Below are 26,902 nucleotides of genomic sequence, written 5' to 3'. Positions count from 1 at the left end.
GTCAATCAAGATTCTCATTACCGATTAAGGCTACACAATCCAGCAGCACTTCCGTCCTCCTTCATGATAAAGGGTGGTGGAACAAGAGGGGTAATGTACTGGCTTGGGTGACAATGGACTTTGGAGATAATTGTGTTGTGCAAAATATGTGTGTGTGTCAGTTTTCCAATCCTGAACTCTTCTTCAGTTGGTGTTTCTTCTGCACAAGAGAACCCTCTGGATTTTGATTCGAGAGTACATGTTCCTGGGCCTTCGGGAGATGTAGGCAGCAACATACTGAGGTGTTCTTCGCGTTTGGTCAAATTACCTGCAAAGTAGTTGGCGTATGTGAATTTTATTACAAGACCGGAGACTCATATTATGCAGTCTTTTCTTGCTTTAATTTTTAACAGCAGCTAAGTAGAAACTACAGTTCCCCGTGAAAAACAAACTACAAAAGTGACATCATAAAGGAACAACCAATAGGGCATCGAACACCAGTACTAATATCTTAACTGCGAGCAACAAGCCCTCTTTTCTTGCTGCTCGCAGTCAAGATAAGTATCACCATTTTTCCTCACTTCATATTATTGTTTAAGTGCATTATTATAATTATATATATTGAATAACAATGTTTAGTTTTTGAAAGCGTGTATGCCGCTTTGTACGCGCGTTTTATTCTCGTTGTGCAGAGCGTCTTTCAACAATCATTTTCGGCCGCTGTAGACACGCGCGCGCATTTTTTCTCATATTCCTTCATTCCTACAAACCTGATTAATGCTTCTGTTCAGCCCTCGCTTTGAACTTCATTTTGAGCGTATTTTCGCTCGTTTCCTCATTCGGGCTCCACATTTCGGTCAGTACAGTACGCGGCTCTATCCTCGACACGCTTTCATTCAAAGAGACTGTTGTTTTCAGGAACCGCCCCCAAATTCTTGGCTCCTGCCCCCATTTAGCCACTCCCTCTCTCCTCTCCTCACAGTTTTAACCCCTGTTTAACCAGATAGTTTCCAATACAGGTAAAAAAAAAATTACAAATCTTTCATATATTTTATTTTCTGAAACATATATATTTATTATTATTGCCTTTTGTGAGTACAATGGCTGAGGAAGAAGATTCCCAAGTTTTTCAAGAGAATTTGAAATCTTTTATCAAGGATTCAGTTCAGCAAGCAGTTGCTGTTTCTATGTCTGACATAACTAAGAATTTGGAAGCCTCCTTTTCTAAAATTATGTCCACTTCTAAAGTGCCTTCTAACAAAGGCAAGAAAAGTGCGGCTACCCTCCCGGTGCCTTCAAAAGGCGTTTCTTCTGGTCCTTCCACCCTAGGTGTTTAAATCGGGTTCCTCTCTTTCTCCAATTCATATTACACAATTGAGAGACACTGATGATGAGGATGATGACTGCCCTAGTCATACTGATGATATTGACGGATCTTCGGATCCATTTTCGTTTGGGCCTCTGGAGAAAAGGCGTAAAATTTCTCCTGGTGACGGTGGTGACGTTCACCCTGTGTCTCATATTTTGGTGGACCATGCTGGTGAGCCCATGTTTGACCCTTCCCTCATGGTTCATCCAAATTCAAAAGAGTGGTATCCATCTGACCATGTTGCTGACTATGGCCCTCATTCTGACCTTGGCGGGCGGCGGAGGCCGCCCGCCAAAGTCCCGCCGTCAGATTACCGTTCCGCGGTCGAAAGACCGCCGCGGTAATTCTGACTTTCCCGCTGGGCTGGCGGGCGGTCGCCTTCAGACCGCCCGCCAGCCCAGCGGGAAAGAGGCTTCCACGATGAAGCCGGCTCGGAATCGAGCCGGCGGAGTGGAAGCTGTGCGACGGGTGCAGTTGCACCCGTCGCGTATTTCACTGTCTGCACAGCAGACAGTGAAATACATGTAGGGGCCCTCTTACGGGGGCCCCTGCAATGCCCATGCCAGTGGCATGGGCATTGCAGGGGCCCCGCGACCCCCCCTACCGCCATCCGGATCCCGGCGGTCGGACCGCCGGGATCTGGATGGCGGTAGGGGGGGTCGGAATCCCCGCGGCGGTGCAGCAAGCTGCGCCGCCGTGGAGGATTCAATGGGGCGGCGGTACACTGGCGGGAGCCCGCCAGTGGTGCCGGTCCGACCGCGGCTTTACCGCCGCGGTCGGAATCCCCATTGGAGCACCGCCGGCCTGTCGGCGGTGCTCCCGCGGTCCTCCGCCCTGGCGGTCAAAGACCGCCAGGGTCAGAATGACCACCTATGTCTCCTTCTTTTTACGACACCTTCTTGATAAAGCTACCCGAAATAAACTTAAATCAGAATGTCCTTGCCCCTCGTTACCTGATAACATTACTTCTAGCCCGGTTATTGACCCCAAAATGCTCATGTTTTTTACCAAATTTGGCAAGGATCCCAAGAGAGGTGTTGATAGAGCCTGGTCAGGTTGTCAAGACAAGCTTCTGGATTTGGTGGGTCCTCTCACCAGGATTTTTGATTTGGCGAAGGAGGCCAAAATGGACAACATTCCGATAGACCCTGAGGTTCTCTCGAACTGGGCGCAACGCGCTATTTGTATGTTGGGCAATGCCAATACTCAACTATCCATTGAAAGGAGGAAAAGTCTCCTGTTGATAATTGATCCCAAACTGGCTTCTTTGGCCTCCAAAGATGATGGTCCGTCAGCTAAGGGCCAATTATTTGGGGATTCTTTTATCAAGGAGCTTGGCAAATATGTGTCCACCTTTGCCTCCCTTGACAAAGCTCAACTTTCCATGAAAAAGATTTTCTCATCTCGGGTTTTTGCCAGGGCCGGCAAAGGCAGGAGTCGCTTTGCCGGCTGCTCCATCAGAGGCCAATATACGAACAGAGACTCCTACAATCAGCAATCCCAGCTTGAGACCTACACAGGATACAAGTCAAGATTCTACCTCTGTCGCTCAAGAGGCTATCGTCACAGGGGCTATGCCAACAAAGGAGATCAAACCTCCGGTAAGTGTTTCCAGTTCTGGCCTTCCTCCAGTAGGAGGCAGACTGGCTCTATTTCTAAATTCATGGCTTTCTCTCACTTCAGATCCCTGGATAATTCAATCCGTTCTAGGTTACCAATTAGAGTTTTACCAAACCCCAATTCAATCCCGTTTTCCTCTTCCCCTTGTTTTTTCCCAAGATCAAACCAATTTTCTGCACGATGAAATCCAGTCTCTCCTCACCAAGCATGCTATAGAACCCGTCCTGTTCGACCCTTCGGGTTTCCTCAGCACCATTTTCCTCGTCCAGAAAGGAAATCAGAAATTTCGTTTAGTTTTAAACCAAAAGACTTTCAACAATTTTGTGGTTTACCGGCATTTCAAGATGGAAACTATCCTCCATCTCAGGGACATTCGCTTCAGAACGATTGGTTGGTCAGATTGGACCTTCAGGATGCTTACCTCACTGTGCCAATTCATCACTCACACAGGAGATTCCTTCAATTCCAGTGGCAAGACTCCTTTTATCAGTTCAGAGTTCTTCCTTTCGGTCTTTCTTCCGCTCCTTGGTGCTTCACCAAAATTCTCAAGCCCGTCGCGGCCTTTCACCGCGCTCACTGTGTTTGTCTGATTGTTTATTTAGACGACTTTCTTTTGATGGCACAAGACAAGCATCTTCTTCTCGACCATCTTCAATTTTGTCAGAACCTTCTTCTCAGCTTGGGTTTCCTCATCAACTTTCAGAAGACGGTTCTAATTCCAACTCAGAATTTGGAATTTCTCGGTTTTCTCATAGACACTACTCAGTCGGTGCTTCAGCTTCCTCAACACAAGGTATCCTTAATCAAGAAGGAAATTCGTCAATCCTTATCCCTTCCTCACATCTCCCTCAGAACTCTAGCTCGTCTAGTAGGGCTCCTGGCGTCCTCTATTCAAGCTATTTTCCCAGGTCCTTTACATTATCGCGCCCTTCAACGGCTCAAGATCTGCCATCTTCACAAGGGCCTCGCTTATTCAGACCCTTTGGTTCTAGATTCTGAATCCAAGGAAGAACTTCTATGGTGGTTGACGCATCTAGACGCCTGGAATGGCAGAACTATCTTCTCTGTCGCCCCAGATCTTGTATTAGAATCCGATGCAAGTCGGACCGGTTGGGGCACAAGATGTGGTCAGTTCTCGACTGGAGGCGCATGGTCTCTGAAGGAGTACTTCTTGCACATAAACAGTTTAGAGATGCTTGCAGGTTCCTTTGCCATCCGCACTTTTACAAAGGACAGAGTAAGTTGCACCATTCTTCTAAGGATGGACAATTTGTCTGCGGTCAGGTATATCAACCATCTAGGCGGTACCAAGTCCAAGATTCTCTCCACTCTGGCGAAACATCTTTGGGAGTATTGTCTTCCTCGTCGAATCTCAGTCAAGGCAGTGTTTCTGCCAGGCAGGCTGAATACGGTAGCAGACTGGTATTCCAGACATCTTCACGACTCTAGCGATTGGCAATTGCACCCTTCAATATTCAATCATCTTACTTCCATCTTTGGCGAAGTGTCCATAGACCTTTTTGCTTCTCGCCTCAACTCTCACCTTCCTTCCTATTTCAGTTGGAGGCCAGATCCACAGGCTCTTGCCACGGATGCTTTCCTTCAGACTTGGCCATCATCCCTTCTTTACGCTTTTCCTCCCTTCCTGCTCATTCCTCGAGTCCTTGCACAAGCACGCAGCCAACGGTCCACTCTAGTTCTCATAACTCCTTTCTGGCAGGCTCAACTTTATTGGAGTTGGCAATCGATCAACCCGTCTGGCTTCCTCACTTCCCTAACCTCCTCTTAGATCCCCAGGGCCAACAACATCATTTGATTCTCAGCAATTCCTTGTTCCTCATAGCTTAGAAGGATTTTGGGTCGTCCTGGAGAACCCCAGGAATTTCAGAGGATGCTGCTAAACTCATCCAGTAGGCTAGGGCCCCTGGTACCGCCAAATCCTACAATTCCGCATGGGCCCTTTGGAGCAGCTGGTGTATGGACAGGAATTCAGATCCCTTTTCAGCTGATGTAGTGTTAGTTGTAAATTTCCTTGCTTCTTTAGCCTCCCAAGGTAAGGCCTATCACACTATTAATATTTACAGATCTGCCATCTCTGCTGAACATCAAAGAATCAATGGCAGACCAATTGGTGAACATCCTCTCATCTGCCAACTGTTAAAGGGAGTAAGATGTGTTTTTCCTGCATCTCCTAAGTATAATGTTATGTGGGACGTTAATTTGGTATTAAGATTTCTTACCACTTGGCCAGATAATGATTTACTCTCTCTCAAACAGCTTTCTGCTAAATTGACTATGCTTTTGTGTCTAGTCTCTCTCAAACGTGTTTCAGATGTTAAGGCATTAGATGTTACTTCCTTTTTCTTCTCTCCCCTTGGTGTATCTTTTCAGATCAAGAGACGTACTAAAACTAACTTAGCTTGTGTCAATTATCTGTTTTTTCCCTCTCAACCCAAATTGTGTGTTGGAAATTGTTTGAAAAGCTATGTGACTCGTACTGCAGATTTGATATCATCCTCTGCCTCCCATTTACTTATTTCCTTTCAGAAACCCCACAACCCTGTTTCTTCTCCTACTCTGGCTCGTTGGGTCAAATGGATCATGTCCCTAGCTGGCACTGATGTAAGTTTTTTGGTGCCCATTCTGCTAGAGGGGCTATGACCTCTCGCGCTTTCTGGGCAGGATCCTCTTTACAGGATATTCTCAAGTCTGCAGATTGGTCTAATGAAAGTACTTTTTATTGTAAGCCAATTTCTCATGTTTCAGATTCAGTTATTGCTATGCTTTGAACATGCATAATATGAGCCTTCGGTCGTGTAATAAAATTGAGATTTTCCTAGCCTCGGTGTCTGAAAGGCTAGGTTTTATTAAAGACACGGAGGCGAGTATTATCCCGCCACTGTTTCTAACCCGCCCTGTATCTTTATTTCAGTGCCAACTCCCTCTTCCAGCGTTGGCTCTTCATGATTTACATGGACAACTTTTACCAGCATTGGATTCTGCCATCAGCATCCACTCTTCCCAGACTTCACTCTACACTCGCCATCTTCGGGACTGTTTCATGGACATTGGTTTCTATTTTTTATGTAATTTTGTTTGTTACTTCTCCTCTTTAGTTTCGCATCAAGAAAAGAGGGCTTGTTGCTCGCAGTTAAGATATTAGTACTGGTGTTCGGTGCCCTGTTGGTTGTTCCTTTATGATGTCACTTTTGTAGTTTGTTTTTCACTGGGAACTGTAGTTTCTACTTGGCTGCTGTTAAAAATTAAAGCAAGAAAAGACTGCATAATACTCGCCTCAGTGTCTTTAATAAAATCTAGCCTTTCAGACACCAAGGCTAGGAAAATCTCAACCATACATATATATATATTCATTTTATGAGGAAAGGGGACTAATGTAGTATGCATGCATTGTAAGTTATATTGTGGTTAGAACATTATGTGTTTAACATTTTAGCATTGCCTAGTTTCTAAATGCACAGTTAGTGAACTCTGCAGTTCTTACTGTTCCTTCAACTAATCTATGTTCTAAGAATGTTGGGAAGTGTTCTTGGCTGTTCATTGGCAGATGCTCCTTGGCTCTAAGTCTAGCTTGCGGTGTTGGTTGTGGGTCTAAATACCAGAAGAATAAAGAAGACATTTCTGTACCAAGGAACGTGTCTTCTATCATCATTCACCCCCACCTCTAATGAAACCGCCTGGGACGACACGTTAACCATCAAATGTTGCAGAAACAACAGTGTTTTTCTTCTCTCAGCGCTGCACCCGCACCGGGGCAATAAAACGCCTACTTTCGTAAGCCGATCGGCTTCCCTGCACCGCGCGCTTCGAAAAGAGACTCATCGGAGAGCGGTGAAAACTTTATGCAATGCTGATCCAAGATCGCAGTGCAGCAGCGCAGACGCAACCTAATGACGCAGACGTTGCTAGGAACCTAACATTGATGACACGTTTATCATGAAGTCCATTTGCAAGAATGAAAGGTTCAAATTAGAAAAAGATCCCTGGCCTCAGAATGTATTTCATGACAGCTAACACTGATTCAACATATCTCCATGCTATCTTAAATATTAGCATCAAGGCTATAATCAGTGATCATTCCTCAAAATCATCGGGAATATGTTACTATTTCAATTTACCTATAAAATGTGGAAGTCTTTTCGTCGTTCTTGAAGGTCGGACTTTACAGTGTCTGTGTCTTCATTATTGTGTGGAAAGTAGCTAGTTGTACACGCTCCTGTCCAAGATGGCGACCGGGCGCTACTGTTAGGTTAGAAGTCCTTTCTTTATGTCGATTGCGCGCCTATGCTGTCTCCGAAGTGCCTCCCGAACTGTGGGAAGCTGACCCGGTCTCTCTCTGCGCTTCCCGCATCCAGTTATCCGAGCTATTCCTGTTGGTTCTATCCACAAGGACGGCCTCGGAGCTAGTTTCTTGAAAGGAGGAAAGGCCAAGGCCCTCTTCAGTCTCAAGATGGCATCTGTGAGCGAGGTAGGAGCAGGGCGTTGCCGTGTAGTCTGAAGCATGTGTATGTGCTGAAACTCAGAACTGTCATCATGGATTTGGCTCTCCCCGGGACGTGAGACTAAAAGCCCATTGAAACTTGAAATATAATGTGTGATACGCACCCTAAGTGCTGCCATACATGTATTAGTGAGCTATGTAATATCACATGGTTTGTCATTGCTAATTAAGTAGTAGTGTTCTCCACCAGATGTCATGTGCGGAGAGCAACCGTAACGTTCAACTGCCTAGCAGTATAAGAAATAGCTAGTATTGAGCTTTTTTGAAATGCGAAAAAAGGTGGAAAGAACAGTATAATATATGGGATTCTGCAATCCCTGTATAGGTGGATGAGTCAACAAATTAACAGGGAGAGCCGAGCCAATGGTCAGGCTTGGCTTTTAGAGCCCTTGCAGGAGCCGAGCCCCGAGAATGTTTGTCATGTAAATCGTAAAGCATAACGTAAAATATGATAAAGTGTCTCGGAAATGTAAAAAATGAGGCATCTCTTTAATATGCGAAATATTAGCCATTAATATGTCACATTAAAGCACTTCCCCGAGAACTATATATTGAAGGTGATATTTTTTAAACATGATCTTAGAACCATTCCCGCCCTAAACACGCACTGTTGACAGTACCATAAGTGAACCAAGAGGCATGACAGTTGTCATGCAAACCCTGTTTGTGGCTCAGATTATTATAGAGCAACATTATAGCCTATGAACAAGATAGGTTTTTGTACAGCTGGTATTCAGAAATCACATATATGAAAGTGCTTTCATACCAAATATGAAGAAAAACGGTTTTGGTGAAGTAAAATATTTGCATAAAGTCAATAATTCAATCAGTGTACTTGCAGAGTGTGGCTAATCACACTTTAGGGTCTCAAGGTGCTAGGGGAGGGTGATATTGCAGTTCAGTCTAAGAGCCAGATCTTGAGGTCCTTCTTGAATTGAGGCAGTGAAGGGATTGCCTGAGATGTAGCGGTAGAACATTCCAGGTCTGCGCAGCGAGGTAGGAGAAAGATCTTCCTTCGTCCGAGTTCTTGCGGCTGGTGGCCAGGGCCAGTTGGGCGGAGCGGAGATGTCTGGTTTGTGTGTAGAAGGACAGACGGTGATTGAGGTATGCAGATCCGATGTTGTGAAGGGCCTTGTAGGTGTGTGTGAGGTGCTTGAAGGGGACTCTTTTGTTGATTGAGACTCAATGAAGGTGACTCGGGTGACTGGTGATGTGGTTGCAGCAGGGGATGTTTAGGATGAGTCTCGTCGAGGTGTTCTGGATTCTCTGCAATTTCTTTTGAAGTTTTTGGGTGGTTCTGACATGGAGTGTGTTGCTGTAGTCGAGTTTTCTGCTGACGAGCGCCTGGGTAACTGTTCTTGACTCAGTTGCGATCCATTCGAAAATCTTTCGAAGCTGGCAGAGCTTGTGGAAGCAGGAGGATGACACAGCATTGATTTGGCGGTTCATTGAGAGCAAGGCGTCGAGGATGATGTCAAGGTTGCATGCGTGGCCGGTGGTTGTGGACAGGGTTCTGAGCACTGCAGGCCACCAGGAGTCATCCCAAGCAGCGACTGCCTCCATCCCGATGTGAAAGTTGCTCTTAGTGACTATAGATCCGTCGGTAAGGGAAAGGTTCAGCTGGAAGTCGTCAGCATAGGAGACAATGTTTAGTCCGTGGTTTCTGATGATATTTGCGAGTGGGACCATGTAGATGTTGAAGAGGGTGGGACTTGGAGAGGAGCCCTGAGGAACTCCACAGCTGAATTCTATGGGATTTGAGGACAACGGTGGGAGCCTGGCTCTCTGGTTTCGGCCGGTGAGGAAAGAGAGGATCCACTCTGAGAATTTGCCGAGGATACCAGCATCATGGAGTCTAGTGCAGAGGGTGTGGTGGGAGACGGCGTCGAAGGTGGCAGAGAGGTCCAGGAGGTTGAGGGCTGTGGTTTCACCTCTGATGAAAAGAGTGCAGATGTCTATTGCAGCAAGGAATGCAGTCTCACTGCTGTGACTGCTTCTGAAGCCTGATTTGGAGGGGCCCAGGGTGTGGTTAGTTTAGATGAACTCAGTGAGTTGGGCGTTGATGGCCTTCTCAATGACTTTGACTAGGAAGGGGAGTAGTGAGATGGGTCTGTAGTTTTTGAGGTCGGTCGGGCTGGCAGAGGGTTTTTTCAGCAGGGGGTTGATTTCTGCATATTTTCAGTCTTTCAGGAAGGTGGCAGACTTGATGAAGCAGTTGCTGGTGCAGCAGAGTTTGGGGGCGATGGTGGCGCCGGCTTGGTTGAAGATGTGTTGGGAGCAGGGGTCCAAAGGGGCTCTGGAGTGGATGTTTTTCTTGATCTTTAGGGTATTGTCAGTTGTGGTCTAGTTGAGCACAGTCAGCTGACAACTGGGGCCTTTGGGTGCAGTGGTTGTGGGTGGGTGGGTCTTGGGTTGCGAAGCTGTTGTAAATGTTTAAGATCTTGCATTGGAAGAAGGTGGTGTGGTTGTTCCAGAGGTCTTGGGAGGGGGGATGTCTGTGGTATCCATGCTGGGTTTGGTGAATTTCTGGATCACAGTGAAGAGTTGTTTGCTGTTGTGTGCGTTGGCGTTGATGCATTCATGTATGGCTGTTTTCTTGGTGGCTCTGATGAGGTCGTGGTGTGTAGTGACGGCGGTTTTGAAGGCTGCGTGGTCAGCCTGAGTCTAGTCGCACAATTTAAATGGGCAACCTGTGATTTATCAAGATTTTCTTGTTTCACTTTGTACACAATCAGCAACTAAATGGGTATCTATTTGTCTCTCTTTTTTATGTTAATATTTTGTTTTAAACTCTTTCTGCAGCTTTTATATAGCGCAAATTTAACCAAAAGCTAGTGGAGCACTTTACATATATTACACAACGTCACTTTAATTTTTTAGGCATGGGGAAATTTAGTTATTTTCCCAGAATTACAGGATGGTGAGCCACTCTAAGATTCAAACCTGGTTACCCAGTTCCAAATTAAGCAGCTTTGGCCATGACGCCACATTCTCTGGGTAGAGCAAGGGTGGCAGACAGAAGCCATGTGAAAGTTTGCCTCACTATGGGCTTGAGGTTCCAACAGGTCAACAAGGTGAGCCAGGCTTCAGGCTCGAGCTTTCAGTGACTCACTTATCTCGATAATAATTCACTGCTGGTCGTAGCAATGGTGGGTTTATAGATCTCGTAATTCACTGGTGTTTATGTCATAAAGGAATTCCAGGCTGCTCTGGTTGAGGTCTGTCAGAGCAGCACTAGAATGTAGGAAGCAGTGGAGCTCCGCTTCTGGAGAAAAGAGAAGGCAAAGAGAGGGGTGAGGGTAGGAGGCAGGAGGTCAGCTAGTTTTTAGAATTTGGGACAGGGAACAGATGTCGTGTTATCTATGGCTGTGTGGCAATTCAAAGCACAGGCAGATGATTTGGAGGAAGTGGGCATATTTAATATGAGATTGTAGATGGGTAAACAGTGAATTAAGGGGATGTTTTTTTACGGAAGCGTTCTGAGTGATTTCATAGACCACTTGAGTTGTGCTCTCCTCCTGTGTCCTATCACTCAGAACCCCTCTGTGAAAAACATCCCTTTAATTCACTGTTACTCATCTATAATTCTGTATATAATAGGCGACCTGTGACGAACCCAGTCGCCTATTAAAAAGAAATGGTGTCAACCCTCCACTGCAATAGCTTATTGCAGTTGAGTTCTGACGTCACAGGGCCTGCTGCCAGAGCCAGCAAACGTGGGCAAAGGCAGGACATGTCATGGAGCATAGTTAACACAGCTGTTTAAAGAATGAAAACAGAATGTTGCTTACTGGTGTGAGAAGTCAGGCAGTAGTGTGGACCAATCCCATGACTTCTTACTGCTAAATGTGAGGGCGCATACATTGGAAGACATTTTGGGAGGATCTCCAGGTTTTATCCATGTGCATTTGCAGTAACCTCATAACGCGTTTATGCATCAACTAGTGCGTTGACAAATCCATGTGTGGTGCAGTGGAACAAAGTGGTAACAATATTAGGCACATAAAGGGGGTATTTGTGTGGAAAGCATTTTATTTGGTTGTCAGCAGTGCGCATGTTTACTTAACCCCTTTGTGTCTTCTCGTCAGTTGTCCCATTGAGCTTATGAGTTGTGTTCAATGCTGGTGCTCTGATTTAATGAACCATTGAGGTAAGAGCTTTCTTTAAATTGAGGGTACGAGCTAAAGACACATCATTAACAGCTATTCTATGATGATATTGAGGGTTCAAAAATTCTATTTTTTACATCTTTCTGGCACAAAACATGTCACTACTCAAGAAAGATGGCTACTGCTCCAAGTGTCAATCATACCAATATGTTTTTTACAAATTGCTGGAAAGCCACCTGTAAAGTAGAAATCGTGGTTCTGGAACTTGGAAAATTATCTTATGGCTGTGGACACAAAGAAATGTATGCAGAGAGGAAAATAAACCTTGCTATTCAGTTGTTTAGGGCTGCGTGGCAAGACATTTTTTACCACTTACTGGATGTCTTACATCAATGACACCAAGATTACGCTGAGCTGGCGGGCTGCTGCCAGCAGAAAAATGAATCGCATTATGAATATGGTAGCAGGATGGATGGGAGGAAAAGTCTTTACGTTCAAAACCAGTAAGACTGAATAATTTATTTTAGGAGACTGAACTGATCTGTGAACAGGCTAACTAATAGCCCCATTCGCTTCTACAACAGCAGTAGGTCATCGCCAGAAACAGTTTGATAGAAATTGAGCCCTGGCTCCTCCCAAGAACTCACCTTTACCCCTCCAGCTTACAAAAATAATGATGGCCTGGTGCTTGCTTTTTCTGCACGGGTAATTAGAAAATACCCCCCTTCTTCATTGCCCTTCACAAAGACTAGTGGCAGATTTTGTGTTGTGATCTAGACATTACTACACAAACCCACTGCACTTAACCTTCCTTTCTTGTATATTGCCTTTAGTTGTCCACTCTGCAACAGTTTGGCTCGTATAGCAACTCTGATTTTCATAATAAAGATCTTCAGTTGCTGCATATGGGAAAATAGCATTTAAATCCTTATATATTGCCTGTTGTAATGACATGTCTAGGTCATCTTTTGTTGCTAGCAGAAGTGTTTTTGTTCTCTTAAGGAAATTAAGATTCTGTATTGAACATCCCTCTGGTATCAACAGTGAACCAGTCTAGAATGTGGCGTTCTCAAACTCCTTGCTGTGTGATAAACGTCTTCAAGGTCTGAAATCTAAAACTGCACCTCCCTTTTCAGAAGGTATTAAAACATGGTTGTACTGCACCGAGGTCTAAAAGTAGTCATTGATGGGAGGTTATATCTTGCTAGTGCGATGCAATATCCATTTGGCATAGGGCTAGGAAATTATACACAAAATGATGGTCTATAAAATGATAAACTCATATTTTATGTGCTTCATTTGTCTCAGTTAGGCTAGCAGTTGACAAGAATCATTTGGAAATGAAAAGTACAATAGTAGGTACTTGTTTTTTTTTGGTTGTCCAGGAGCAATCTGGTAACTTTGAATGTGGTTTTCGCTGCAGTAATGTGGTTTTTGCTTCAGTGATGATCATCCACTGTGTTCTCTTCTGTCAGCTATGCTGGCACTCAACCCTTTCAAAAGGAATGTGGAAAGGCGATGGATGGTGGTAGGAGAACACCCCATCCCAACTTAAATGTTTAGAAAAAAAAATATGCTAGAAGACGGTATAAGGTATCCCATTTTGTTTCTAAAAAAAAAAAAAAAAAGGGAGTAGGCTTAATAAAGTTGTGCAGTTATAAATTAATCTAAAACAACACTAGACACGCAAGGACAACGTTGCTTCATTTCTGGGCTGTTGCCCCCACCCTCATCACCCTGCAAGAGATGATGGTTGTTCTTCTAAAAGACCTGTCGAAGGGCATGCAAAGTACGTTGCATTTTTATACATGTGATAGTGTTTTTCAAAGAAGGCAAGATTTGATACACATTTAGGTGGAAGTCGTTCTTCTAAAAGACCTGTTGAAGGGCATGCAAATTACGTTGCATTTTTATACATGTGATATTGTTTTTCAAAGAAGGCAAGATTTGATGCACATTTATGTGGAAGTCTTCTATCACCAACTGAATGGGACTTGTCTAACAGCAGTAAGAGAGCATTGGGTGTGTAGGTGAACACATCGAATGCCTGGCAGTGGCTGCTGTCTCTGTAATAGTATGAAGATGCTTCAATTTCGTTTTTTTTAATTTTTATAAAAGGCCACACAAAACGGTGAAGCCACCAGGGGATCAAGATGGTTTGTAATTGATTAGAAGAAGAGACTAGGTGGTGCAGAATATGTCATGTCCATATTACATTGAGAAGATGCTGAAGCTCTGAAGATTATGGGTGATAGAAAGACCTATGGTATGGCTAGAGTTAAGGTGAATGTTGGACATGAGCAGGATGAGGCTAATAAACAATGAGTTATAATGAGTTTTGTGTGAGAGAAATTCAAGTTGAATCAGTATTCAAAAGAAGTAAGTATTTTGGCCCCCGGCAAATTTTGAATAGTCCACCTTTAAGTCTTGCATGGGGCTCAAGGGTATTTCAGAGTATAGATCCTTTCAAGTGTAAGAACCTGACATTTCTCTCTAGCCCTCGCTGTTTCCCTTGCTGTATCTCTCTCTTTATCTCTTCCTCTCCCTGTATGTGCGTGTGTTCTCTTTCTTTCTTTCCTTCCTTCCTTCCTTATGTAGACAAGCTTGTGGAGTAGGGGCACTTACCTGTAGGAATTTTTAATTTTGTTCTTTATACTGTCAATAAGCTTTTATTTAAGAAAAATCTCACTTAGGTTCAAAACAGACCGTTATTGAATTTGCCATTCTGAGCACCCACCTGGAGAGGGTAAATGCAAATAATTTACATGCCCACATGGACCACTGCAGTCTGCTGGATGTGAATCAGGCAAACGTTCACTCTTAGTGTAAGACTGGAGGTACCCTCCTTAACATCTGTGATAACACTAAACTCATTATTCACTGGTCCTACTGCTCTGCCCCCCTAGATTGGCCATGTCACAACCACCACAGGTCGTGATAGGATGAGAGTATAAACCGACAGATTATATTGTTGCTGGCTCTCTGGCTGCTTTTCCCACCTCTAAAGTTTTGTATTTGTCATTAAAATACAGTTCACTATTCCCAGTTTTTATGTACCTTTACCCAAAGCATCCTGAGATATGTTTTTGTCAAACAAAGCTATGCAAAAATAAAAGTTAATATATTTTAATTTGCAATCTCATTTGATGATGTCTATATCCCTGTCCTTTTGGAGTAGCTGGATTTGCAGAGCAGAGGGAGAGCTACTTGAATTTGTTTAACTCTTTTCTGGCTTACTGTAGTTATGTCTAAAAACATAGCTAATTTACTTCATTAAAAAGTAAATGTGACGTTCCTCGACAATCTCATCTCTCTTTGTATCTTGTCAATACGAATATTCACCTGCGGTTCATATCTTTCTTGTGTTGAGTTGACATTCCAAAACTATTTGGATGAAGCCCTGATATTAGTGTACTAGGATGATCAGTTGTTGGGACAGATGGAGATGGAACACTGTTAGTTGTGAAGTAACCTGGTCAGCACCACCAAAAGATGGATCTCAAGAGTGAATATTCTTGGCTATTTGTTTGCTAAAGGCAACACAAATAATCTAGCAGGCTTTGTAGAATGAGTAAAGTGATATGTTGCAGGAGGCAAGAACCACGAATGACGTTGGTAGCAGGAGAAATCTGGCAGGATGGCTTAGTTTGTGGTGAAACAGGCAGAAAGAAACTGGAGGTAGCAGACTGTAGAAGTGTAGGATAAGAACTAGAGCTTGGGAAATCTTCTTGAGCGTCTGCAACACCAAGGATGCAGTTGTAAGGGATCTAAGAGAAAGCCAGAGTTCCATTTTTAAGGCTCACATTAAAACCCATCATGCACAGCTAAGGACTATGCACACAAGCTTGCACAGAACCGAACATATGAGAGTAGGGAAATAGTGTTCTAAGATTCATAATCTAAAATGAAGATGGCATTATCTTCCAGGCGCCACTACCCATGTGATCCTGCAGATTCTGTCACCATTACACACATTAAGACTGGATTTACAAAATTTCTGGATGTGTGCTGTTTTGAGCCAGTCTCTTAAGTTGCTTAAGGGACTCGGAGTTGATTCCTGACATCAGTTTCCCAAGCTACTAATAGCCCTGGAATACATTAAAAATGGATGCATAAAGCATGGCTGCAGTTTATTAGCAGTTATGCAGAAATTCCATTTGTTGATATCATGAGGACAGCTAAGAAAAACCTGCACTCTGCCACCCTTGAGAGGTAAAACCTGTTTGCCGTCATTAACAGTAAGTGTGTGTATGAACCACATGTAGGCAAAGTGATGAGTCTCATCTTATTTCGTCTGTCCTGTTTAAAAATAGCACCTTGATCATCCTCCCTACACCCTTGAAGGTGTATACTGCCACATTTAAGGACGCTTTAAAGCATGTTGACTTTACAATTATGAAAAGTGCTAAATGGACATTATAGAAAATTGTAATGTCTGCCTGCTGGTGAATTATGAACCTACAACATTCACCAATTTGGGCTTTATGAAAAAATCTAAAGTGCTATCTGGAGTACTACAGAGTTTGGTTGTTGTGCATTCTGGGAACATTAGGGAATCTTGTAAAGAAGAGAATGCTCATTCCACCATAATGAAATCTTGCACCATGAAACATGGTATTGATCAATAGCATCTCCAATGTCACAGTAATGGCTCATTGTCTTACAGCTAAGCTGCAGACTTCGGAAACATGATGCCTGGATTCTAAAACTATCTCTGGAACCTGAGTAGAAATCGTATAATGATGGGCAAATCAATTAATACCCCTGTGTGTAAAATTTTTAAATATGTGAAATGTAGTGGTGTTATACAATATGAATGTGTAGAACATGCAACTGATGTGCATGATTTTGCATCATCTCTGTTACTACCAAGTTGTTTGTTGCTATGTAAATATTAGAGCATACAGACATTTAAATCCCACTTAGTTTTGACAAACTCAAAGATAGCACCATTTCCCGCTAAATTTTCCTGACATTTATCAGAGGAGAGTTCCATGTTGTACCAATGTTTCAGGCAAAATGCTATTTAAAAAGTATAATGTATGGTAACATTTTCTAACAGATCCTTTGTGGAGACCCAGTTGTTCTTTGTAAAATATATTTTGAACTGTTTCATTTTTATAGGTCGAGCGCGCAAGCACTTTGACATGTTGTAAGCATTTTGGGCTTGTTACCACGCCCACCTCACGCCCATCACTTTCACTCGTTAGTAGGCTTCCCTTTAAAACATCCTGTGATGTCATTCGTAAATTATTTACCTTTTTCCCGCCTTGGGGTGGTTTTGTTCCCGCCTTGCAGACTGATATTGTTACATGGATAATTGCTCGATTGCCAGTATATTTCAGCGTGAGTGAACTATTTTTTTTCTTTCATCTCTCCCCTTTGTGCTCCATGGCAGCCATGGTCCTCACATTGGTCACAGCGCAAACTCCGTCGGAGTGCTGGCCACATTTTTCACACGGTTACCTAATCGGAGGCTATTCTTTTGGCTTTCCCCTTCACGCTCCATAGCATTACCAGAAACACTTATAATTCATAAATGCTTTACTAGAAAACACCAAAATCAGAAACCCAGCTCTCCCAGCATAGTGGGAGAGCTGATACTGCAATATTCACTGCACTTGGGAAAAGTCGCCTCCATAATGCTTTTCAAGCATTTTTTTTTTTTCAAAACATTTTTGCCCATAAACTCTGTGGTGGTCCTCTGACAGTAGGGACCGCCACAGAAACATTCAGCATGATGCACTCTTTCTGTTTGAATTATCTCTGTGTCCCCCACACTAGGTTAGTGGGGACCGTAAATAATAACCTCTCCTTCCGTCAGTATATTTTTATTCTCTATCATGGCTGGAACATGTGTTTTACAGCTGATGATAGTTTGTGTTTCAAGGGTCGTGTTTGTAATATCATTGCAGAAGACGTGTTAACCCCGAAAATGTGTTATGCACTACACCCTCTAAGGGCTACTTATATGTTTACACTGCAATACTTTTATCATTTCCTTTTCATGTGGTTATTCCTTCTAGGGGCTAACTCTATGGAAATATGACCATGTTTCTTACAAATGCTATTTTTATTGTGGTGTTCTATGAGCTGTTTTGAGCATTGCAGTCTATTGTCAAGCATTTATTTCTGGTAAAGGTTTTTATTGGGTTTATATGATAATCATATATGTTTTATTAATCTCTCCATATTGCAATTATGACCATGATTCAGGTCAACTTAACATCCTTATTACAGTATGATTGAAAAGTCTTGAAATGTTTGGGTGACCCCTTTAGTTTATTTTCCTTGTTACTCCTCCATGGCTGTCTTGTTTTGGGAATTGTGTTAGCCAGCCAGCAACACTAACGGTTGGGGTGGTGAAAGTGGTATTCTATTGAAATTAGCATGGCAGATTTAAATTAGGGTGCTGAATGGCAACATTTTCATTTTTGGCTGCAGATAGAGGAAGACAGTAATTGGAAGTGCTTTAGTTAATTATGTTGCAGGAAAGACCAAATTATGAGGCAGGGTTGACCAATGTATGTGGCAAGAAAAGTCCAGTTACGAATTTACAACACCGCTAGCTCTAACTCAAGCAGCTGTGAGACCCATTGCATTGCAAATTCTTGTTTTAGCAAGTTACTAATCTACAGTGCTTTAAAATACAACCTGAGTTACTGATTTCTGCAAAATTCTTTGGGAGAAGACACCCAAACCTTTAAAAGGTGCCAAATTTTGCACTTTCTTTGCCGGACATATGTTCGTATGTATGTTCAAAAACGTCTTTGTGATAAACTTTCAGCGGCTTTTAGTTTTGCTTTTAAATCAAATATTTATCAGTGTTGCTAACACAGACTGGATTTTAAAATGTGCTTTGGCTCTAATTAAAAAAAATATACTGTTCTGGATATAACCAAATATCTACAGTATATGTATTATATATAGTATAAAATGTCTATATAGTACGATTACGCCTACATGTAAAGCTCCTTCCTTGAGGGCCCTGCACCGGGTACCACTTGCCAAAAGATCCTCGTTCAAGCTGCTTTGTATCACTTACAAGGCAATACATAGCCAAGGGCCACTGTTCATTAGGAAGAAAATTACAAAATGCATCCAACAAAGGAACCTACACAGTAGACTGGCACCCCTTCTTAAAATCCCGATATACAAGAAAAAACATGGTTGGAACATCTTTTTCTGTGCAAGCAGCCACGCTGGAATTAATTACCCCCTAATACAAGATCCACCGACAACCATCTCAGCTTCAGAAGACTTGTAATTTCCTACATTGTCGCAGTATGCACAACACCACTATATACAGCAATTCTATGAACAAGACATGAAAACTAGACATTGGTATATATATATATATATATATATATATATATATATATATATATATATATATATATATATATATATATATACACACATTGCATGTATAATATATAGACATGTATATTTATTTATATGTGTGTGTGTATATAATCTATGTCGTCACTGGAAAAAAAAACAAAGGTTAAATTGACATTATAGTTGGGTGATAATTTTGAGTGACAGCATAACATTTTAAACTCGGAAAGCCACTGATATTCACCAGTTATAGTTATGTCTAAAAACGATACCTTGTGCACTAAGGTAACTACAACTCGTGCCCCACCATGCACAGCCTTGTTATCAATATTGTTATTTCAGATGTTGCAGTGATGTTATCGTTGATGTTATAGAACATTTCATGAGTAATGCAATATGTGGGATAATTAGCTATACATGACAAGGACGATTGTTATTGTTAACTTAGGGAGTGAGTTATAGTAGCTAGAGATAAGGTTGTCATGATGTTTATTATGAGATATAGTTGAGTACCTTGTCACACATGTTTTAATATTTCACACACAACTTTCTTTGACGTACTTCATCATGCCTCATAACTCAAGCAGTTCAAAATATAAATGATAACAGCATGTAAGTGCAGAGCGCCCTGAGTCAGTCTCAGCGTTGCCTAAACTGTTTTATTGCAGGCAGCTATCTGTAGGGTACTAACGGTGACAGGTGCAAGTAATTTAAATGCCCCCCCCCCCTCTCTTCGGGTGGCCTATTAAAATAGACCCATGACTGGTGTTCAGATGGCACCTAAGACACTAGTCCTGGTGCTAATGCACCTGCTGTACTAATTATAGCTCTAGAATGATATACACATTTGTTTATTACTTTTTGATCTGTGACCGCCCAGATGTTTCTATATACATGTGTTACTTTTTTAAAGTAGTATTTCCATTGAGTGAGTCTGTGAGTAAAGCACCTCTCCACAATAAATAACCGCGAAGCACTGGTCATCCAAGCTGAGATGTGAGCGGCAGTGGAGGTTTCTCTTGTTGCTAAGATTCAGACGGCAGCGAATGAAGCCTCTTTTTGGACTCCATCACGTGATCACATGTTGTGAAACCAGCTGGCTATCTAACTGCTTAAATGCAAAAACAACAGATGATGGACGGAATGCAGAACAAATCAAACATTCACCCCCAGTCACAGATCTGGGTTTAATCCATCAGTTTTTTTTGCTTGCCATGCCATTCCAGTTTGGACCCAGCCATATGCAAATCAATCTTGACCCTGTTCCCCATGGGAACAGTCCAGCCCGAACTGCCAGGCCAGGTCTTCCCTGGACCAGAAACAAGCATCCTGGGACCGGTTTCAGGGATAAAAGCGCTATAGCGCAATCAATGCTGGCCGCGTCCTAGCACGTTTTACTTTTATTGTTTTACTCTAAGCCATGTTGAGCAGCAGCTCGGGTTGCTGTGCAACATGTAAAAAAAATTGACTAAGCCAATAGATTTCGCATAGGCGAACCCTATTGGCTTAGCAAATGCTTGTTAATAAAGAAGTGGCTGCAAGTGATGGAGTCCGCAGGGCCCTTATTGGCCTAGGGAGAGTGATGTTACTTTGATCCTGGGAGATGGTGGTCCGGCGTGCCTCGATGAGGCTCGGAGAGAGGGGCCACATGCCCCCTCAGCTTTGAAATCCACTGCAGCCCCTGTCCCCATTTCATTTTATTTGGCATGCAGCAATCCTGCAGGAGTCCCAGGTTTTTTATTTTTTATTTTTATTTTTATTTTTTTACACGACTTAGGTGGGCAGGGTATACTTACCCTAACCCCTTCTGTCATTATTATCAGATCGCTTGTGCCTGGAGGAGCGTGTCTCCGTTTGGAGTGGATCGATCCAAGGGGGATAAAAGCCCCCGGGGCCAATCAAAATGCTCTTTTTTTTTTTTTAAATTGGGTTCAAAGGACTCTCGCTAGAGTTCCTTAAACCCAATTATTTGTACCTTATCTCAAAGACTACCGAACGGATTTACACCAGATCGCAGGAAGCTCACTTTCTGGACCGGGATCTAGCCTTCTTCCAAATTAAGTGTAATTTAATTAATCAGTTTTTATGGTAGTTCATCAGAAGTCTATGGAAAATGAATGAGATTTTCACTTTTTCAGACCCTCCTCCCTTTTCTGACCCCACTTGATGGATCACCCTGAAACTTTCCATCCACAAAGTTGGTAAAAAGAGCTCTTTTGTAATGTTTCAGGAAGATTTGTCAAAAGACTCCAAAAATATTAGCAAACCAAAAAAAAAAGGGCATTTCCTGTGGACTAACATCAAGGTCTCCTGTTTCAGCCAGACCTGCTTTCCAGCCCATGCCAGCCTCGTCAAAAGGGATCACAGCAGCTGAAAGAAAACCATGCTCAACAGGATTGAGATATTGTTGTACAGATAGAGGAATTTCAGTAGTATCGCCATTTTGACCAGGGGCAACTGCCTGGCCAGCAATATGAGAAGACGGATTCATTTGTCTACCTGTTCTGTTTTGGTCAGCACCTTACCATAGTTCTCCCCGCCAATTTCCTGCTTGTACCTGCTGATTTCGATCCCCAGGTATGTAAAGGGGTCTGTTGTTTATAGTAGTAGATAGTCCAGTTCACACTGTTTCTGCAGGCTGTAAGAGACATCACAAGTGGCTTGGCCCAATGGATCAATATTCCTGAAAAGAAGCAAAACAAATGGATTTGCATATTAGGGGTGCTGTGTTGGTTGCTGGGTCTTTGAATTAAATCGTGACAAAGTCAGCATACAGTGATATCAAAACCCTCCTATCCATGAATGTGAGATTCCACTCAGCATGGTACTGGCGCAGTCTGGCAGCCCATGGCTCCATCAGCAATGGAAATAGGAGGAGGGACAGCAGTCATCCCTACCCCATCTCTCTAGCCACCCATATCGGGCGGACAGGACCCTATTCAGCTGCAGCTTGCCCATCGGGCAAGTATATGAGACTTTTCCAGCGCATGAATTGTTCGTTGATGCCTAGCCTTTTCAACACACAGAAAAGATCAGACAAATCTAACAAGATGAACACTCTGGTTGCGTCTAAAAAAAACGCTGGCGTCTATATGATGTAGCAGTGCGAACAGTGTATTCAGGTTGTATGGCCTGGACCTTTCAGGTGTAAATCCTGCTCGATCAGGGTGAACCAGCTTCGGCAGGAGAGCAGTAGTGTAGCTCCCAGTATTTTAGCCAATATTTTGTGGTCTGTATGAAACCGGGTTTGTGTGGGGTTCGCCCGGTTTAGGGAGTATGATCATCACTGCTTCTTGGAGGGATGGAGGTAGTATCCCCTGCTCAAAGGCCTCTGTGTACACCACCAGCAACTCTGGCGCCAGCACCTGAGCACATTCTTTTTAGTAGCCTAGGATATTCCTGACTATCTCTTTGACTGTGATGGGCTGATCCAGATATTGCCTACTCACTGTTTCCAACCATCCCAGTAATACTGTGTCAAAGTAGCCTTCTAGCTCTGCTGTACAGCTCCTGATAATACACGCTGAACTCCGCCAGGATCTCAGAGGTGTTATAAATTGTGTCTTCTGCTGCCAGTGCCAGTCTATCCCTTTCTGTGATTCCTGAGCTTGGACGGTTATTTCGTATTGGATTTGCCAGAGTTTTGCCAGGTCTGTCACCCTTTCCATGCATGCGGGCTCTTGATTCCTTGCTCAAGTGGTTGAGCTCGCTCTGTTCTGCCTCCTACAATTCAACAAGTGTGGATTGAGCCTCTGCATGCAGCGCAGGTGTACTGTTACTAGCTAACTTTTACTCCAGTGGTTTCAGCTTCCCTTGTGGCCAGGATCTTAGGCCTTTCAGGACCCCAGTCTGTTCAGAGTTACACACACACCACGTTTCTCCACCTTGTATGCCTTCTGCAGTGTTGAGGGGCTGTCGATTTGAGTTATTATTGGTCACTGAAGAGCGCCTTCTCCTGGATCGCCTCCCGGGATACTACGTCTCTCAGGGCACCACATAGAAGCCACCATTTAAAGGCCTCTTAAGTCCTGTCTGGCAGCACGACTAGGACATAATCAGAGTAAGTTCTAGGAATGTGCTGTATGCTACTAGTCCTCACCCCCACGCTCTCTGTGATGCGTCAAAAGTCTAATCTGGACCTTATCTGTCATGGGTTGGTTGCCACTGAAACACCAAATGTCTGTCACTCATCCTTCTCACATAATATCCCTGAACTGTTCAGTTGCTTGAGCACCAGATATTGTTCCTCACCTGATTTGTCCAATTTCGGGTCTAGAATAACATTGAAATTCCCCTCTGGATCTGTGGATATCCCTAGCAGCAGGACAGGGAGGCCTTTGCAGATTAGAATTGCCACTCCTCGCACATATCCAGCGTAAAACACTGTGTATCTGTATTGTATCCATTGCGCATGAAACTTATGTGTGTTATATCTATATTGTGTTGCTGTAAATACGCTAGGACTTGACGTACTTTGTGGGGACCATTCATCACCCACAAGTTATAAGTTGAATTACTTTCATGTCCTTGTATTGCTGGGGCAATGCACATCATGGCTGCTGGATTGCAATCTTCCACTCATAAAGGAGAGTATGTGTCTGGGGCGGCTGTGAGCCACATACGAGATTGTGTTGTGTGCACCAGTGATGTGTGTCGTATCTGTATTCCACCCTCCCTCCCCTCCAGCATCCCCCAGTAGCCAAAGTAGTAACGTAGCCCTCCCACCCACCTCCCGGTAACTACACCATAACAAACTACCCTGCAGGTGTCCCATACATGGACAGCTGCACTGCAACTGTAGAACAGGGCAACTCTCAATGCTGGAGTAGAATTGGTGGCAAGGACTTCAGCTCAGTCATGCTAATCTGTTACAGTGATCCAAATAAAACAGGTCTTTATATAGTGGGCCCAACGGACCACCCTAGGGCGGACTTTCTATTGATTATGAACATCATTGGAGACAGCCATGTTTATTTGAACTCAAATATTTGGGAACTGGCCGTTAGACATTGGAATCCATTGTATTGTCTGTTACTTTTCAATCCGTCTCACATGGGTGGGGGTGGGGGTGCTTTGGGTCTGAAAAAAGGTGCATCTGTCATCATAAGTGATATTTAATTTGATCTGATTGAGCATGCTGTAACTTACTCCAACTGTTTGGAGCTGGCTCTTGGCCAGAAGCAACTCTCTTCTCGCTGTTTGGGCCACAAGCATGAAATCTTGGTACACAGAGATTGGGTTACCATCATATTGGAAGGATCCTTACTCCCTAACAAGCCACAGCACCATGTTGCGATCTTTGTAATTGAAGAACCGTGCTATGGTAGGTTTGGGCGAGCGCACCCGGTGGTGGACGCAGACCCAGTGAACGATGAGCATGCTCCACTGACAACAGAGACATGAATGAAGTCACCCAAAACAGTTGCTTCAACATATTCTCCACGTATTGAGGTTGTTTCTGCTTGACCTTGCCTCAAGGTTTTCGCTTTTTGCCTTGATCACAGCTAGGATTTTTCTATATGGAGGACCTTCATGCTATGCCATTTCGCTGTGTTCTCAGCATCATACATGCACTGCTCAAGTTGGCGAATACAGTCTCCCCACATTTAATGCGGTCCATGCAATCTACATTATTGAGTCAATTTTCGCTAAGCTTTGCTTCATTTCCAAAAGCAAATCCCGCAGGTATGGGTAGGCGTCCTGCTCGGGGAAGGCTTGTCCAATATGGTATCAGCATTTTGCATTGGGGCAGCTGCTTGCCTCCTTTCAAACCCCAACTTGGATTCTGTGCCCTCATGCTTGCCCACATTTGTGTTTTAGTAGGTGGGAAATACAGCAGTGTTCGCACTGGCTGGCAGTTGTGGGCAGATGACACTACCGCAATCACTTACGGTTCATAGGTGATCCCACCTCACCCGACTGTCGTCCTCTTCTCCACTCAGGAGCTTGAGCAGACCCCTACAGCAAGTGTGTCGCACCGCTCCTGCTGAGGAAGACACTACTGCTAGAGTCCCATGTAGGCCAGGCTGTTGGGATCCATCCGTTGTTCGGCTGCGTTTTGTGGGCTCTACACGGCTGCGACTGAGCAGCGGCCTGTCATAATCCATGTGTTGTCGCGCCTCACCTTTGGCATCTCCTTCTCCACCTCTAGGGGACAGGAGCAGACCGTTGATCTGCCAGCTTGGCCCCACCCCTCGCCACACAGTCACTCCCACCATGGGGCAGCAGGAAAGCAATTCTTGCAGGACATCCTGCCGCACCACCACTCCCCCTGGCCAATTCAGGGTCAGCACAGCCGGCGCGCCAGGTGGGCCCTCTCACCAATGTCGCTCCTCCTCCTCCTTGGGAAGAGCTCCACCTCCAACCACCAGTGCCAGTTTCGGTGGGGCATCCTGATTGGGCCAGCCATCACCTTGCCAACTTGCCTGGGCCTATTTTAAATGCGGTCGCACCCAGGGTGCCGCAGTGTGTTCCCACTGCGGTGGCCCCATTCCGAGCAACATACAGTTCCATCGGCATGCTCTGCCACGCACCCCTCTCATTGCCAGTTCTTCTCTGTTTGGTTTCCAGTTTGGAATCCTGTCCGGCAGCGCCTCTCTAGTGTGCAGCCATCTGACTGCAGTGCCCCCTAGCGCCCTCTTTGGATGTTATAGTTGGGTGAAAATGTTAGTTAAAACATAACATTTTAAACTAATAAAACTATCCTGGCCATCCACTACTTTTACCCTCGCATATGTCATCGTTCATAACATGTTCAATGACTACAATTATAACATCCCTAATAACATCTAAAATTACATCATTGATCACAACACTGCATTGCAAAAGCTCTAATAATAGTTACTCTAGTGCTTGTCTTATAGTTAATGCATGCGTTATAGTTACTTGAGATAAGTATAACTGGTGAATTTCATTTTTTTTTTCACCTAACTATAATGTCCCTTTACCCTTTGTTTTTTTCTGTGTGTGTATGTGTGTATGTGGGTTAGGCCTTGTACAGAAGTGTTATTGAGTAAAGTGTATATGCGTTTTAGTTATTTTAAAAAAAGAAATAGATTTCTGCCTGCCACTCCACCCTGTGACTCATACTAAACCTTTCTGACTACTATGGACTCCGAAGGATCTTTCCAAACACTTCCCTACTTTTAGCCAGTTAATCCAACTAACAGACACATTTGTTCACCACTCTCAATAACATCTCACATCTTCCCTTTACTAATCCACCTCAATTAATATATCCCTATTCAAAACTCTAAAATAAACTCATGAGATTTCAAGTGTCAAACTTACCACAACTAATCCTGCACTGAAAAGGAAACATATATTACTAATCTACTACCTATTTACATCGATCTTGGGTTTCATAGTATTGTGCTACTCACCACAAAGTGCTTCAATGCTTCGTCGGGGGTAGTAACCGCTATAGAAAATCAACTTACAATTTTTTTCCCCAGTTTTAATTTGTTTTCAAATCATTTTATTAACACACCTACAACAGTAAGTTCTCTTGTAGTTCGGATTGTGCTCACTATTTAGTTTTTTTGTTTTATATCAAAATGTTGCTCATTAATCACCAATGGTAGGAGACCTCTTTACTAGAAGTCTAGAGATTGCCATAAATATAGAAAAGCCTGACAAAAGTGACCTAATGTTGTCAATTAGCAATGTGATGGTAAAGGAGGCTCCTGTAACATAACGTGCAACTCTATAAAGGGAGTGAGATATAGTTGTCATTTCCATCCATCGTGCTAGTACAACATGTACAGCAACCTAAAAAGCATAGGTATTGTGTGTCTACATAAAATTCAGTCTTTTTGACCTTGCTGACAATTCATTCCTGATTTATGGTTTTGGCCGTTGAAATTATTTGTTTTGCAGTTGTATTACTAATCAACAAATTGTTAGATTTTTTTTTTCTCAGTTCCAAGATATTCACTTGGGTACATGTTGTGCATCTCATTCGGA

At 43.4% G+C, this 26,902-nt stretch overlaps 1 protein-coding gene across 1 annotated transcript in view; it reads left to right on the top strand.

The window, feature by feature from the left end:
* Nucleotides 1-7,277: 7,277 nt before the first annotated feature.
* The window catches only part of LOC138245654 (histidine--tRNA ligase, cytoplasmic-like), a 213,916-nt gene continuing 194,291 nt past the window's right edge, over nt 7,278-26,902 (top strand). Inside the window, exon 1 of the mRNA XM_069199400.1 lies at nt 7,278-7,454. Within this exon, the coding sequence (XP_069055501.1) occupies nt 7,437-7,454 (18 nt within the window). The 5' untranslated portion in view covers nt 7,278-7,436. The remainder of the gene's footprint in view (nt 7,455-26,902) is intronic.

Source organism: Pleurodeles waltl, chromosome 7 (assembly GCF_031143425.1).
Source record: "Pleurodeles waltl isolate 20211129_DDA chromosome 7, aPleWal1.hap1.20221129, whole genome shotgun sequence".
Taxonomy (NCBI): Eukaryota; Metazoa; Chordata; class Amphibia; order Caudata; family Salamandridae; genus Pleurodeles; species Pleurodeles waltl.
Note: the sequence above shows the minus strand (reverse complement) of the source record. Positions and strands in the feature narration are given on the sequence as shown.